Genomic DNA, 14140 nt, shown 5'->3' with positions numbered 1-14140 from the left:
ATATACACGTAATGACACAGACTCAGAGACGCGGACTAAACACAGAGACCTACTACACTAAGGAGGGAAGACACCAACCAGAGGGAACACCACTAAACCCTAGAAAATACAAAACCATCAAAAGTACATAACCAAAAACACTGGGTCACCGACCCAGGACCATGACAGGAGTGTTAATATAATTTTGGTATTGAAAGATTTGTGACAGTTTATGAATTGTTACCCGTATATAAAATGTTGTCAGTAAAGCAGTCGACACCGTAAGAGATATCTATGCTCATGTGTACTACTGGGGACACAGGAAAGCATCAGTGCTGAGAGATTACGTCATTCTTTAAAATGGCAACAACATCCACCAACCACTCAACCTCTGACAGTCCGTTTGCAGCCTGGAGGGGCTGAGTGAGTCAAATGTTTGCTAGGAACTGCAGTTTGTGTCCTATATGGAAGTTTCATGTCTTTGTTTTGCTTAATTTTCACTAGGTTTTCTTTTTTCTTTTTGTTTTTAAGACACCTCTTAGTTTAGGACACCAAAAGCATTTAGTTAGGTTTTGGAAAAGATGTTAACTTAACATTAACATTGCATATTACCCAGTGTATGTATGCAAGGGATTGTTTACAAGCAAACACACCTGATGAGCTGTCAGTTTGACCCACCTAAAGATACACAAACATTGTCCTTTAGCATTGATGTCATTCCTCACCATTTGATGGTTAAGGCTGAGATGTGACAAAACATCAGTATTTGATGCCGTTTCTGAAAATCAGTGGATTTAACTGAACCGAGGAGGAAATGAAAACCTACAATCCAACAGTTCTGAAGGATTCTTCTGTTGGCCTGATCTGAGCCAGTCTAGCCTAAAATAATTTATTGTAATAAAACACAATTTAGTATGCGCTATAATTGAAAAATAATGTCTAAAATCATTGTTGGCTAATCCAAATCAGCCATAAATGTGACTTATAGTCTGTCGCTGCGTTAGTACTGTGATAGACTGTTGGCCTGTCCAGGGTCGACTCCCACTCTTTCCTTATGATACCTGATTTAGGCCTAAAATTGTCAAAATGTAATAAAGCCCTGGAACATCTTGTAGGTAGCCAGTATTTTTAGACAAAGACATTCTGAGGATAGAGACCAGATCATGTTAGATATAATCTCTGTCATGACTGGCTCCAGAATAACTGCTTCAAGTAAAATAATGAGAAACCAGAAATAACAAGTGCTTTGTCAGTGTGTCCAACTCCGTTGATTCAGCTCTTTGATACATATTTATTTCCAAGATTGTCTTTTCATTTTTTAAACTGTAATCAAGTCTTTGAGGCTCAAACCTCAAAGAGAAAAAAACACAAGATCTTGACAAAAGAGTGGTTTAGTCATGAAGGCAAAAAACAAAAAATATTTAAAGCAACAGTTTTTTTTCAGCTGTTGTTCTCTCAAACAGTCGTACAGCTTCACTCCACAGACATACCCACATTGTTCCTCTCTGCAGTGGAAATGCAACTCCTCCTTTAAGATATTTATTGCCACAGAATCACATTAGTGTGTGCCTGGCAAAGCAGTCAAGAGGTCATGGAGGAGTGCAGCTCATTTTCCCCTTCCCTGCCTCAAGATCAACTATCAATCGGCCCGCTGACCTCCCCGTGCACTGCAACCTTTTCCTTGCAGTCCTCCCGTATTGATTTTTCTCAATCTATGACCACAAATGCACAAAATACACCAAACTGGACACAGATCCTCAGGTTTAATGCAGAAATTGAGGTCAGGATCCTAGTTTCCGTATGGCAACAAATTTAATCTATCCATCTATTCTGAATTCATAAAAGATTCAGGTTCAATTGTGGTGCTTGAACTAACGTGTTGAAATAACGATGAATTATTTCAGCCTGTCTGGACGTGTTTGTTTCATGTTTCATGTCATATTGTCACAGTGTTTGGTTAGTTATGGGGTATATCATAAAATACAAAATCACTTCCATACTATCTTCCATGCAGTTCTTCACAGACATTACAGTATGGCTGTGTCAGTGGACTTACTAGTGGAATGCATTTCCCAGCTGATGTCTTTAATGTTTTAACAAGCTTGTTGTTCTCCAAACATACTCTTGATTTAGTAGTAGTCTTAATAATGGGCTTTTTAAAAGCAAACCTTGTCCAGGACACCTGCCAAGTGCTTCTGTAATTGCTACATAAAATATCCAGGAAGGTTAAATTAGAGCTAGCAGCAGTTCAAGCCTCCATATACACCCACAAAAACATAACCAAAAATAAAACAAGAACCTGAACTTCTTTCTGCATCTAATTGCAGAAATCAGTTGCAACAGGACCTAAAGGTTGCTGTATACATTGTGTTTAACTTAATTTGCGTGTAGCCTCAAGCTAAACCATGCAAATTAAGAAATCTGTTACTTTATAAGAATACTTATTGCTTTCCAATTAACCAGTCACCACCTCCTGGAATTGCTTGAAATATTCATGTCTTTATGTTCCTATATTTAAAAGAAACTGATATTTTAAAGTGAATCCTAGTTTTCTCTGCAAGCTTCGTGACCAGCATTAAAGCAAAAAACAAAAACAAAACAAACAAAAAAGCAATTAACTAGCTTAAGGCCCTGTGTCTACAAATATAATAAATACGTTTTTGGACAGACGCAAATATACTGCTTAATGAAATGTAACAATAAAATTTATTACTCATTCATATTTCTATCCCTAAGTTCTTGACAAAATTAGTTGATCATAATTGGTGAAGAATTTTGGCCTTAACTATGCAGGTTGGTTGGTGAATATTTAATACAAATTTAATAAAACTGCATATTCTAATCCCTTGTCATCAGATACAGCTTTGCTGTCAGATCTTGCTGTCATAGCAGCGATAGATACAAGGTGTCTTTTGAACCCTTCATACTAATATCAGATGCTGAGTGATTTTAGAGCTCCTTCATCGGGTAACAAAGAACAGCACAAATTAGGTAAATAGGATTTGAGGGGGTTGTGGTAGGGAAAGGCTTAAGTTTGTCAGTCAGGACACTGTTCTGTTTAGAAATTTTGGTCATTGCTTTGTTATGTTTAGGCAACACAACTCAACAACAAAGGACACTTTGTGTATCTTGTGAGACTCAAGCAGGTTTGACACATAGTGGAAGTATGTGAATGAGAATGGGGTGTTGTTTCATGCATGAAGCATAGCCCAGGTGCAGGCTGTGTAAAGATGCCCCTGAGACAATCCAGCACATAACAGCAGGGTGCAAGATGCTAGCTGGCAGGGCATACATGGAACGCCATAACCAAGTCGCTGGTATAGTATACAGAAACATCTGTGCCAAGTATGGCCTGGAGGTCAAAATGGGAGACGCCCCTAATGGTGGTGGAGAATGACAGAGCAAGGAATCTGTAGGACTTCCAAATACAGACAGACAAAATGGTGGTGGCTAACCAACCAGACATAGTGGTGGTAGACAAACAGAAAAAGACGGCCGTAGCGATAGATGTAACGGTTCCAAATGACAGCAACATCTGGAAGAAGGAACACGAGAAACTCGAGAAAATCCAAGGGCTCAGAGAACAGCTGGAGAAGATGTGGAGGGTGAAGGTAACAGTGGACCCAGTGGTAATCGGAGCACTAGGTGCAGTGACTCCCAAGCTAGGCGAGTGGCTCCAGCACATCCTGGGAACAACATCGGGAGATCTCTGTCCAGTAGAGCGCAGTCCTAGGAACAGCTAAGATACTGCGCAAGACCCTCAAGCTCCCAGGCCTCTGGTAGAGGATCCAAGCTTGAAGGATAGACTTTATTCAACTGAAAGAACCATTTTCATCATTGTAACAAAACTGACTATATGAACTTAAAGGAATTATGCTAAAATTCAATTTTTAGTCAACTCATCCATCTAGCCTACCTGTACAGAATTGGTGGTTTTATGGTAACATCCTGCAGGCTTCTGTCTTTGCTTCTGTCTTGATTGCAACATCTAAACTGTGTTCATTTTCTAACTATTTTTTGTTTTTACCCGTTTTCCCTTTTACCGTGCAGTATGGCATCAAGAAGAAGGAGGAGAAGGAAGCCGAGGCAGCAGCTGCTATGGAGCAGGCCTCCGAGGGCAGCCTCACCCGCCCGAAAAAAGCAGTTCCTGCTGGCTGCGGCGATGAGGAGGAAGAAGAGAGCATCGTGGATACGGTCATGAAATTCATCCCTGCACCACTCATGGATATGTTCAATAAAAAGTAACAGCGTTCTGGCAGAAAAATGGTTAACTTCTTACAACGTCCATCTAATCAATGCTGTACCACCCTGCCCCACCTCCAGCTGCAGCCACACCTTTCTTCACCTCCCTCCCACCCAGTCAACTCAACTTCTAAGTGTCCTGGAATTACACAACACGCTGTGATTTTGCCCTTAAGTTAAACTTTCTGATCTCACGGTGAGTCATACTTTTTAATATCTCTGACAGAGATCTTTCTTGATAACCTGTGATTATTATCGTGTTTTAAAAAGTATGCAACACCTACAGAGATCGAATGTCTTTACTTAAGGCAAACTGATGGCATGTTTTCAAAATGCCCAGCACTTAGAATACGACCAGATATCACCCATCATCCACCCTTTTTGTTTGTAAATAGCCTCGGTTATATAAAAAGAGTACTATATATCAGTGAAATATGACGTATAACAAGATAACTAAGAGTATAAGCCATATTTTTAACTTGTAAGAAATGATCCAAATCATATCAAATTTAATTGAATCGTCCTGTTATGTTCTTGCTAATATTTGATACATACAGTGTATATATATATACTTGCATTTTTATTGGTTCTCCTTGGTTAGGATCAGTCCCACAAATTGTCCCATATGTTCTCACTGTTTTAATGTAAACGTGTAGTACGAACACTGGCAGAGCCAATATATCTGTAAACTCAAAAGTGAAGGAATTCAGTTGAAATGAAACTTTTTTTTTTTGCTTTGTTTTGTTTACTTTTTTAAGCATGCAGTAAAGTTGTGAAGTACATATATGGATACCATTTCCTTTGTTATGATGAAGCAAAATACACTGAAAATTTGAGGCAATAACTGGTTTTCCATTTTTATTTAGTTAACGTCTCATCCACCACCGTGTACAGTAAGCGATAATTGACTTTGTGTCTAAAATGTTCTTCCATGGAGGAAATTATAAATGTTCTCCATAAAGTTTGTCTTAAAAAGAGTAAGATGAAATCCTTAAATTCTATAAAGTCACTGGCTATACATGTTTGAGGCTTAAAAAAAAACAAAGTTCTTTTCCTTCTGTGGTGTTGCGCACTCAGCTTTTTGTAATAGGAAATGTAAACATTTGGCCAGGCTTGTTAATTTTGAATCGTGCTAACACTTTCATCATTTTACTTTTTAAAAAGACACTTCCCAAACACAACTATGTTGTGAATACACTATATGTGAACAGACAGTGACAATAGTGCAATATATTGTTCAAAATGAAGTTGTCTCGTGTCCGTTGGTTTAACTGATGGGAGTCGCGTCCCAAATCAGCAATAACAGACAATCTTCATTGTTGTGTGTTTGAAGTTAATCCTTAATGTTAGTCGATGTTAAAGACGCGAGGGTGGCTACTTACTGTAGCGAGACTTAAGCCTTCATTGGTCAGAGGTATTTACTTAAAACAAGGAAGAGAGAAAGTGGGATGATTCGTTTAATGTTGTGAGAAGTGTTCATCCACATGACATATGGCATCCAGGGTTTGTGTTCAAAGTTACAAACTGCAGGTTTTTACAAGCAGACATTAACAAATCAAAGTCATCCTTGGCATCATGAAAAAATAACATTTACCTGCTGTTTATAGCTTACAGTTTACTCTGCCTTGCAGGTAACTGTAATAGCACAAATTTAAAAACAAATGAGGATGGAATAAATATATTCTCCTCATGCCTTTTCTTTAAATTTCTCCATCATTCCCAGTGTCTTGTTAAACATTCCAGATATTTCAGACATTCCACCAGACTCGAGCTGGTAACACGCAAACTTAGATTTACACTACACCTCAGTAAATGCCTTTTCAGCCTACAAGTACATCACAATGAATAACTTAAATTTGATGCTGTAACCGCAAAATTAATGGCACTAAAATGTTGCTGCGGAGAGGTTATATTAGCTGCCATTTAGGAAAAGTCCCGCATGAAGTCTAGGGGAAATCATAAATGTGCTTTTTGCAGTGATCAGTTAAATTTTGTGACAAATTTTGTTGGAAAATACTTTTGTGATCCACTTGTGCACAGTAGCCATAGGTAGGTGTTAAATTAGGGTTTTCAAAACCAGCTGTTTCGCCACATTATGACTGTTTTTATTAAGCTAGCTAACCATGAAATGACACTAATTCTGATCTTGTGTATTTCTGTGGCGTAGAGAAAGGGAAATTTAGCTTCTCTCTGTGTTTTGTGAGCTCTGTAATCATGGTGAATATATACATATATACCCTGAATATGTTAAAACAAAATCAAATGGCACAGTGTGGTAAGATCATCTGTAGAGCACATTTATTGAACTTCCTGTGATTTTATAGTACCTGTAAACTGCCTTTGCCAGCCTCTGTTCCTACAGTGTGTTAGCAGCTAGCTAGAAGCCAGTAGATGTTTCATGCACTCAAATCCATCATCACAGCAGTTATTCAGTCAAACCAAAGAATAGTGCTGGTAGTATTAGACCTAGTCAAGGGGTGTCATTCCCATTTAGTTCCTGCATATCTGATTTATTTTAAAATTCTCAGGTATTCTAGTAATGTTTTCATAGACGTTAAACATAATTAGCCTTCACTTAGAGTTTCATTGGGTTCTCGGCTAAAGTATTTTATATTTTCATTGCTAGCAGATTAGCAAGCTTATAGCTACGCTCTTTCTTTATGAGTGAAATATCTCTTTTTTTGGCCCAGATAATAATCTAGAAAGCTACAATTACTGCCCCTGCAAAGGACGACAACACCTTAGCAAACGTCATTAGCGCGTGCATTCCTTCAGGCTATGAGTGAGTGTGCTCTGAAATCAGATCAAGCTTTGCTTCTCATCCACTGACATCATCATGGACTCATTCATCATCATCATCATCATCATCATCTTGTAAATGTCGGTTGATTGCGCTCCAAATGGCTTTTTGATCACTGCCTAAACAAACTGCCCAAGTCATGCGTAATCAATATCCTGTTGTCCAGTAGACTGTGTCGGACACCCAGTCAGTCATTTGTGCCGCTCATACAGCCATTGATAGAATTTAAAAAGCTGCCTGAAAAACATGGCACAAAAAAGGGAAAAAAAAATTCTTTTGATGTGACTTGAATGTAACTGTCTGACGTTTCTCTCTTCTTGCATCTGTCTCTCTCTTTTCTGTACTTGTTGAGAAGATATTTAGTCTGGTGCAGTATGTTTTTCTTTCTTGTCTGTAGCCGGTCCTGTCCTCTGGTGGTTGATATTTTGAGAGAAGAAAAAAAAAAACATGTTCATTTAGTGTATTCTTTTGTACTGCAAAATCTTCTCATCCTCCTCCTCTCTCTTTCTCTCTTTCTCTGTAGCTCCCTATTTGTTGACCAACATGTATGCATGCTTATGGTGTGCGATGTAGGCAAGGTTGTTGATATAATCGTTCTGTGTCCTCTCTGTGTTTCAAAGCTCCACCTGTTAGCCTCAATGCATGCCATTTTAGACTAATATTTCGGTCTGTAACTTTCCTGCAAAAATGGAATCACCGCACACTGAGAATAAAGTGATTTCATATGATTTTTCATCGTCTTGTGTTTCTGCATTCAAACAGTACAGCAGCAAGTCTTTGGCTACCTGTGTGTACAAGAGAAAAAAAAGAAAACAATATATGGAAGGAGTGGTAGAGTGATGTAGTGTGTTTCTGGGAGGCGGGATCATCCCCGCTTTGTGACTCTGAGACGTGGCCTGCCGTCATGGATCATATCCCATTGCATGGCATTCGTTGAGGAAGTATGTGCAAAGACCTTTAATGTATTTCACATGTTACTGTTTGTGTCAGTCAAACCTGTTTTTCATCTCAACATGACTGTTGTGCATTTTTTACTTTTTTTTTTTTTCTCAGAAGGAATTTCAACATCTATTCAATAAAAGCGAAAAGGGCTGTAAACAGAATGCAGTTTGTCGTTCAAATCGTGATTGGAGGCAGACCTGACTTGTGATCGTGTCACAGTGAGTACATAGACATCAAAGAGATGCAAATGGCATATCTCTCATAGCAAACTGGTTGCCATAAGTGCATCTGTCATAATGGGTTTACGAGTAACGGCAGACCTTTAACATCAAACAAATCCACTGAAAAGATAATGGAGGAATGCCGAGGAGGGATTAGGGATGGTGCCCGACTTTTGCGCTGGTTTTAATTTGGGAACAGAAAGCAGGCAGAAAGTAAAACCAAATTATTCAATTAATGTGTTTTGACATTTCTGAGTTTACTCCTTATCTCACTATTTTGGATTTCTAATGTTGCTTGCCCACAAGGTTGCAAGCATCACATTTTAGCATTTACTGTTCAAGGCTTGTCATTTATGTACCTCCCACTCATGCATCAGCAAGTTCCACTTGGTAAAGGTATGCTGACATTCTTCATTCTTCTCTGCAGTGCTGCCGTGCGTTTTCAGAAATACACAGCTTTTTTACAAGAATAACAAACACGTTAATGTATCCATAAATAATAGTATTTTCACTTGTGTGATAAATCAGGCAATTTGGATGCATTCTGTTGCACTTCAGAAACCACATGTGGTTTCCAGTGCACATGGGGAAAAATCTTTCTTACTGTCTGTTCCACCAGATGCTGAGCAATTTATGCTCTTCCGGCTCTTCACGCATAGATACCCCCATCACTTGACAGGTTGTTATTATTAGTATTTAAAATGGCATTAACAGCAATATATTAAGATTAACGACTAAATACAACCTTCATATTTTTGAATAAAAAATGGACTAAATGTCTTTTCTAAAGTTACCTGGAGTCATTCACAACACCAAATGAAGCAAAGATGTATTCAAAGCATTTCCTCAAGCTTAACTCAGAGAAACAAGGCTTATGTCAGTTGTGTTTGTACATGAACCCATATATTCTTCTATTTTCACCTGAGTCGAGGCTGCGAAATTACTACTACGCTAACTGAGATCGCTGTTAAAGAAAAGACGGGACAGATTTTCTCTTTCACTTTACATACGATTTAAAAAGTTTTCAAAATAAATTAAAACACACCCCAAACCACCAACATCTGTCTCTGTGTGTGCCACTATATTCTCACAGTCATTTCCCCAGTGGATTTTCATAACAGCTCTGGACTCTTTAAATCTTGATTGTAGTTGCCTCCTACGATTTCAACCTCCTCACACTTTTGAGCACACAGAAGGGTCTTGGTTCCCCCTCTGCAATAAAAGTCCACAAGTCTCCCTGCAGGAAATGGAGGTATAAATCAATTCCATTAGCATTCATGCACTGAGGCAGCTTTTTCACACCCAGCAGCCTTTGTGCTCTCTGAGCAGCACTTAGGCAGCAGGAGAGCCACAGCTCTATTGGTGTCCTATAGACATGCAACAGTCGATGTCAATTAACTGCTCTCTACTGGGCACTGACTCCTGGCTTTACACCATTCACACTGAAACGGGAATCAGTGTTTTTTTCTCTTTTATAAAAAACTTAATGGGAACATGGACAGAACTGCTGTCGCACTGTTGTGATATAATATATAACTCTATTAACAATAAATCTAAATGACAATAATAGCCAGATAACCTGAGTAATAACCTGAGGCTATCCAAACCTACTTGTCTATATGTGAAAAAGTAAATGTCCAACTAAAGCTAGCATGACTTGATGCTTTTTGTGGTTAACCACAGTTAATTCATGATCTAACAATCCAGGTTTTATAGCTTTTTTCATAATCCCACAATACTGAATGAAGCAAATGAAAAATACTCAGCCATACTGCATTTAGTTCTTTACGTAATATTTATTTACCGTATAGATGCTAAAGCAAATTCTCCCTCCCCTCCCCACCAGCTGGTCACGGCTGATGGCCGCCCCTCCCTGAATCTGGTTCTGTTTCTTCTGGTAAAAGGGAGTTTTTCCTTCACACTGTTGCCGAGTGCGTGCTGACAGGCGGTGCCCGGTTTCTGGGGTTTTCTCAGTGTTATTGTAGGGTCTTTACAAGTATTTTAAGGCACCTGCTGTGGTAATTTGGCACTTTGAATAAAGTTGAAGTGAATTCAGTTTGATTCAGCTGAAATGATTTCATGGAGTGTGACTCTCCAATCTCTGTGGACATAAATCAGAGCTCCAACATTAAAGTGGATTTGTTGTCATTTTACATTTATCAGACCATTAAAAAGTCATCAACAGTTGTTACAGCTCTTTGCCGATCACACGTGTGAGAATAATAACTCTTCAAGATGGATCCTCAGGTCTTCACTGAATGGAAGGAGCATTATACATGCAGTATGTGCATGTTTGCTGAAAAACTCTGTAGGCTATTGTGAATGGACAGGTCATTTTCCTGGACTGTTTACCAAGAGACTTGTGCCTCGTAATGTCAGAAGAGTGTTTTCAGACTTTAGTTTGTGAGGTTTTACTCATCTTATCTTTATCTTTATCTTTTTAAGTTATTGTTTGGTTAGGTTACAGCAACAGAACTACTTCAGGTTTCTTCTGAAAAGATCTAAGTTTGGTTATATTTACCAGAGAAGAAGCTTTTTAATAACAAGGTGAGGCAACATGTGACACTAACAATATCAGTGCATATTTTATGTGCTCTTACTGACCTGCTATTCTGCGTGACGGGGATGCTGGAGGGAATCGTTTTCTGAATCAGATGCCAAAACACATCTGACAGATGAAATGAATAGGTTTTTATTGCATAATTACACAATCTGTACGGTACAGTCAGTTGTAATAAGCATATTGGAACAAATCATGCTGGGAATACATGAAGCGCTATCCTAAATTGCAACTTACAGGCTTAAAGGATCAGCAGCTGAAGTCCTTGTATGATATCCCAAAGGCCATCAGCTCAGAGATCCTGTAGTCGATGCTTTTGGCAGCAACCAAAATACCAGCAGAATGTTCACCGTTCTTAATTCTCTGGCTCATTGCATAATTTCAAACCCACAATCATTTGATTAACAGCAAGTTGGTGAACCCGTTCCACACACTGACGCCTTACTTTTAAAGAAGCTCTATCTCCTGTAAGTTTAAGTTTATTCTTATAGGTCTGCGAACAACAACAGTACACATGTGTGTGCTTGTGTAGTTTTACAGTGAAACATACAGTAGGACCAACAGTGTGCGTTCAGTGTGGTCATATTTCTACAGAGCAAAACCAAAACACAGAAACAGGAAATCACTCTGAAAAAGGTTTGTGTGTTTTCTCATTCAACTAAATCCAAAATGGACACACTGCTCCAAACAGATAAGCCTGCTGACTCCTCTGATTAGCATATGGTGATTATGTATATGCAAATTAACTCTTGGGAAGTAAATGTGATTCAAGTCTGTGAAAACACCTCACTCTCCATTTTCAGCCCTGTATCCACTGGACTCAGATAGGTATCAGCAGCATCCTGGGGACCCTGTGATTGACAAGTCCACTGACATAAGATTGCAGCAGCCGGCAAAGCTCAGGTGAAGCTATAATAGGTCCATTTAATGAAAAAGTAGCTCAGAGACCTTCCCCACACATATCAGCAACAGACAAGGGAGCTGCGGTTTTTTATCCACCTTGGTGACAAGAGGTCGGACGTATTATAAGGCGTTTAATTTAAGCAGAGGACTCCCAGGGAACAATCTTCCATTTCACTGTGTTAAAAGGAGCAGACAAATGGGCAGAAAAGGATTTAAAAAGTTCAGTTAAAGAGCACTGCTGACCTCAATTAACGAGCATTTCTCCTCCGAGTATGAAGTGCTACATAGCTGACATGCGATGATGCGCAGTCTTTGTCACTGTTCCTCGAAACCTTAAGCGAGTTGACCTGCATTATCTATAAAACTCCCTCCATCTAAAAACAGAAGAGGGAGACTGGGAATATGAATACTGCATGAACCCCCCAATCAGGATTTGAAGGAGGTAAACAGGATGTTTTCCTCCTTCTATAAATACCACAGCGCTTCAGTAACGTCTCCTTCTGGGAATCTGTCAGTCGGAAGTGCTGCTTCTTCTGTCTCCCAAAAGAAAAATAAAATAAATCAACCAGCATTCACACTGGGATAGCAGCTGTGCTATAGATTCAGCTGATGTGGCTCAGGATTCTCAAACTTTTCTGTTATTCTGTTTTCAGAGCTAAATAAATGTGGTACTACCTGACATAAATTTTTATTAGTGTCAGAGTGTGTAACTGTTTCGCCCTGCCCTTTTTTCTACAATAGAGACACTGTGATGACAGTCCTGCAGGCTTTGACCTTGACTAGGCTGAATATAAAAGATGGACATACTGCAGCCTGCAGCATGATGACAATCATTGGTTTGAGAAGTACTATTATGAAGCCTCTCTTGTTTTTTTTTTGCATTTTGGCAACCTCCATAATGATTTTTTGGATCTATAAGTGAACATGTGTATATACTCAGTAACATCCAAATTGATTCCTAGACTTTTCTCACTAAACCCAGAGTGCAGACTTCCTCAATGATCTGTACAAAAGCACGCAGCAAGTTATATATTTTTTAAATTATTAATCCTTTATTTCTCCAGGTAAAAATCTCATTTCCAAGAGAGACCTGGCATCATGGCAGCAAAAGTCAAACGGCTTTAGAATAGTTTTTTTTTTTACCTTGACGATCGTGGCTCAAGAGTTGGCAGTTCGTCTTGTAATCGGAAGGTTGCCGGTTTGAGCCCCGGCTCAGACAGTCTCGGTCATTGTGTCCTTGGGCAAGACACTTTACCCGTTGCCTACTGGTGGTGGTCAGAGGGCCCGGTGGCGCCAGTGTCCGGCAGCCTCGCCTCTGTCAGTGCGCCCCAGAGCAGCTGTGGCTACAATGTAGCTTGCCATCACCAGAGTGTGAATGACTGAATGTGTAAAGCGCTTTGGGGTCCTTAGGGACTAAATAAAGCGCTATACAAATACAGGCAATTTACCATTCGATTATTTTTCCACCCCGATGAAAAAATGTAAGCAGCTGAGTTGTCAATTTTTTCCAACCTGTTCTTATTTTTCTAAGGTTAAGATGTCCTTAGATACTAACACATGTATGTTTTGTCACGTGTGTCTCACGTCCTTCACATTTTACTCCGTTATTACAGCTAAAAGTCGGAACTGAAAGAGTTGGGTTTATGTGATCTGGAGATGGTTTCTGATGAGCAGGCTGGGAGGACTGCTGTTTCTAATTAAAACTGGAACTACGTTACACTGATTGAGCATGGAAATTATGGCCCATTGCCTCAGAGACATCAACAGTCTTTAGAGACTGACTGACGCCGCTTTTTAAAACACATTAGGAAAAATCATCTGTGCGGATTTCATTCATTGATTGCATTAACTTCATTTTAGGCATCTTCACTTGCCTTCTCCGTTTACATTTTTATGCTGTTTCTAGTGGACAAGGGAGATCATAAATGTTCCCTTTTACACTTAAAAAGATTTCCTGCATTGTTCTCTTGGTGTCTGTTAAAAATATATGACACACTTTGTCACCAAAATTATTTCTTAGTTATTGATCCCACACAGTACATTACATGTTATGGTCATAAAAAAGGCCGCCTTGTATCTCACAACATCAGAGTCTTGGTCTAGCTTCCTCAGTGTACTCTTACTTACTTTCAAACGTGATGCATGAACTATAACAGTACATTTAGCCGAGCTCAATCTGAAGCCTTACTTCCCAGAAAGTGCTCTTTTGGAATAAGCTCTGCTGAGCTGCAAAATTGAACTGCCAGTCGTCTATGGAAATTTGATAACAGAGGGTAATGCTCTGAGCCTGATGTCTGAATTCTCACTCTGAAGTAGCTGTGGCAGAGAGCGCTATAAGGTAAATCACCCTCTATATGGCTATCAGTGGGCTGGCAATGTAGTAAAGGTGGAAAAAACAAAAAGAGGAAATCAGACTATGAGGTAAAGATTGCACCGGTCCCCAGTCAAAAACTGTAATATCTTATTAGTATTTTATTTGTTGAACCATCTGGA

General features: G+C 39.2%; 1 protein-coding gene across 2 annotated transcripts in view; it reads left to right on the top strand.

The window, feature by feature from the left end:
* Positions 1-7751, top strand: part of cplx1 (complexin 1) — a 64848-nt gene extending 57097 nt beyond the window's left edge. For both annotated transcript variants that reach the window (XM_006798911.3, XM_006798912.3), the window contains exon 4: positions 4030-7751. In XM_006798911.3, coding sequence (XP_006798974.1) covers positions 4030-4224 — 195 coding nt within the window. In that variant the 3' untranslated portion in view covers positions 4225-7751. The remainder of the gene's footprint in view (positions 1-4029) is intronic.
* Positions 7752-14140: the final 6389 nt, after the last annotated feature.

Source organism: Neolamprologus brichardi, chromosome 2, assembly GCF_056152115.1.
Source record: "Neolamprologus brichardi isolate AB-2024 chromosome 2, ASM5615211v1, whole genome shotgun sequence".
Classification (NCBI taxonomy): domain Eukaryota; kingdom Metazoa; phylum Chordata; class Actinopteri; order Cichliformes; family Cichlidae; genus Neolamprologus; species Neolamprologus brichardi.
This window is presented reverse-complemented; position numbering and strand designations above follow the sequence as displayed.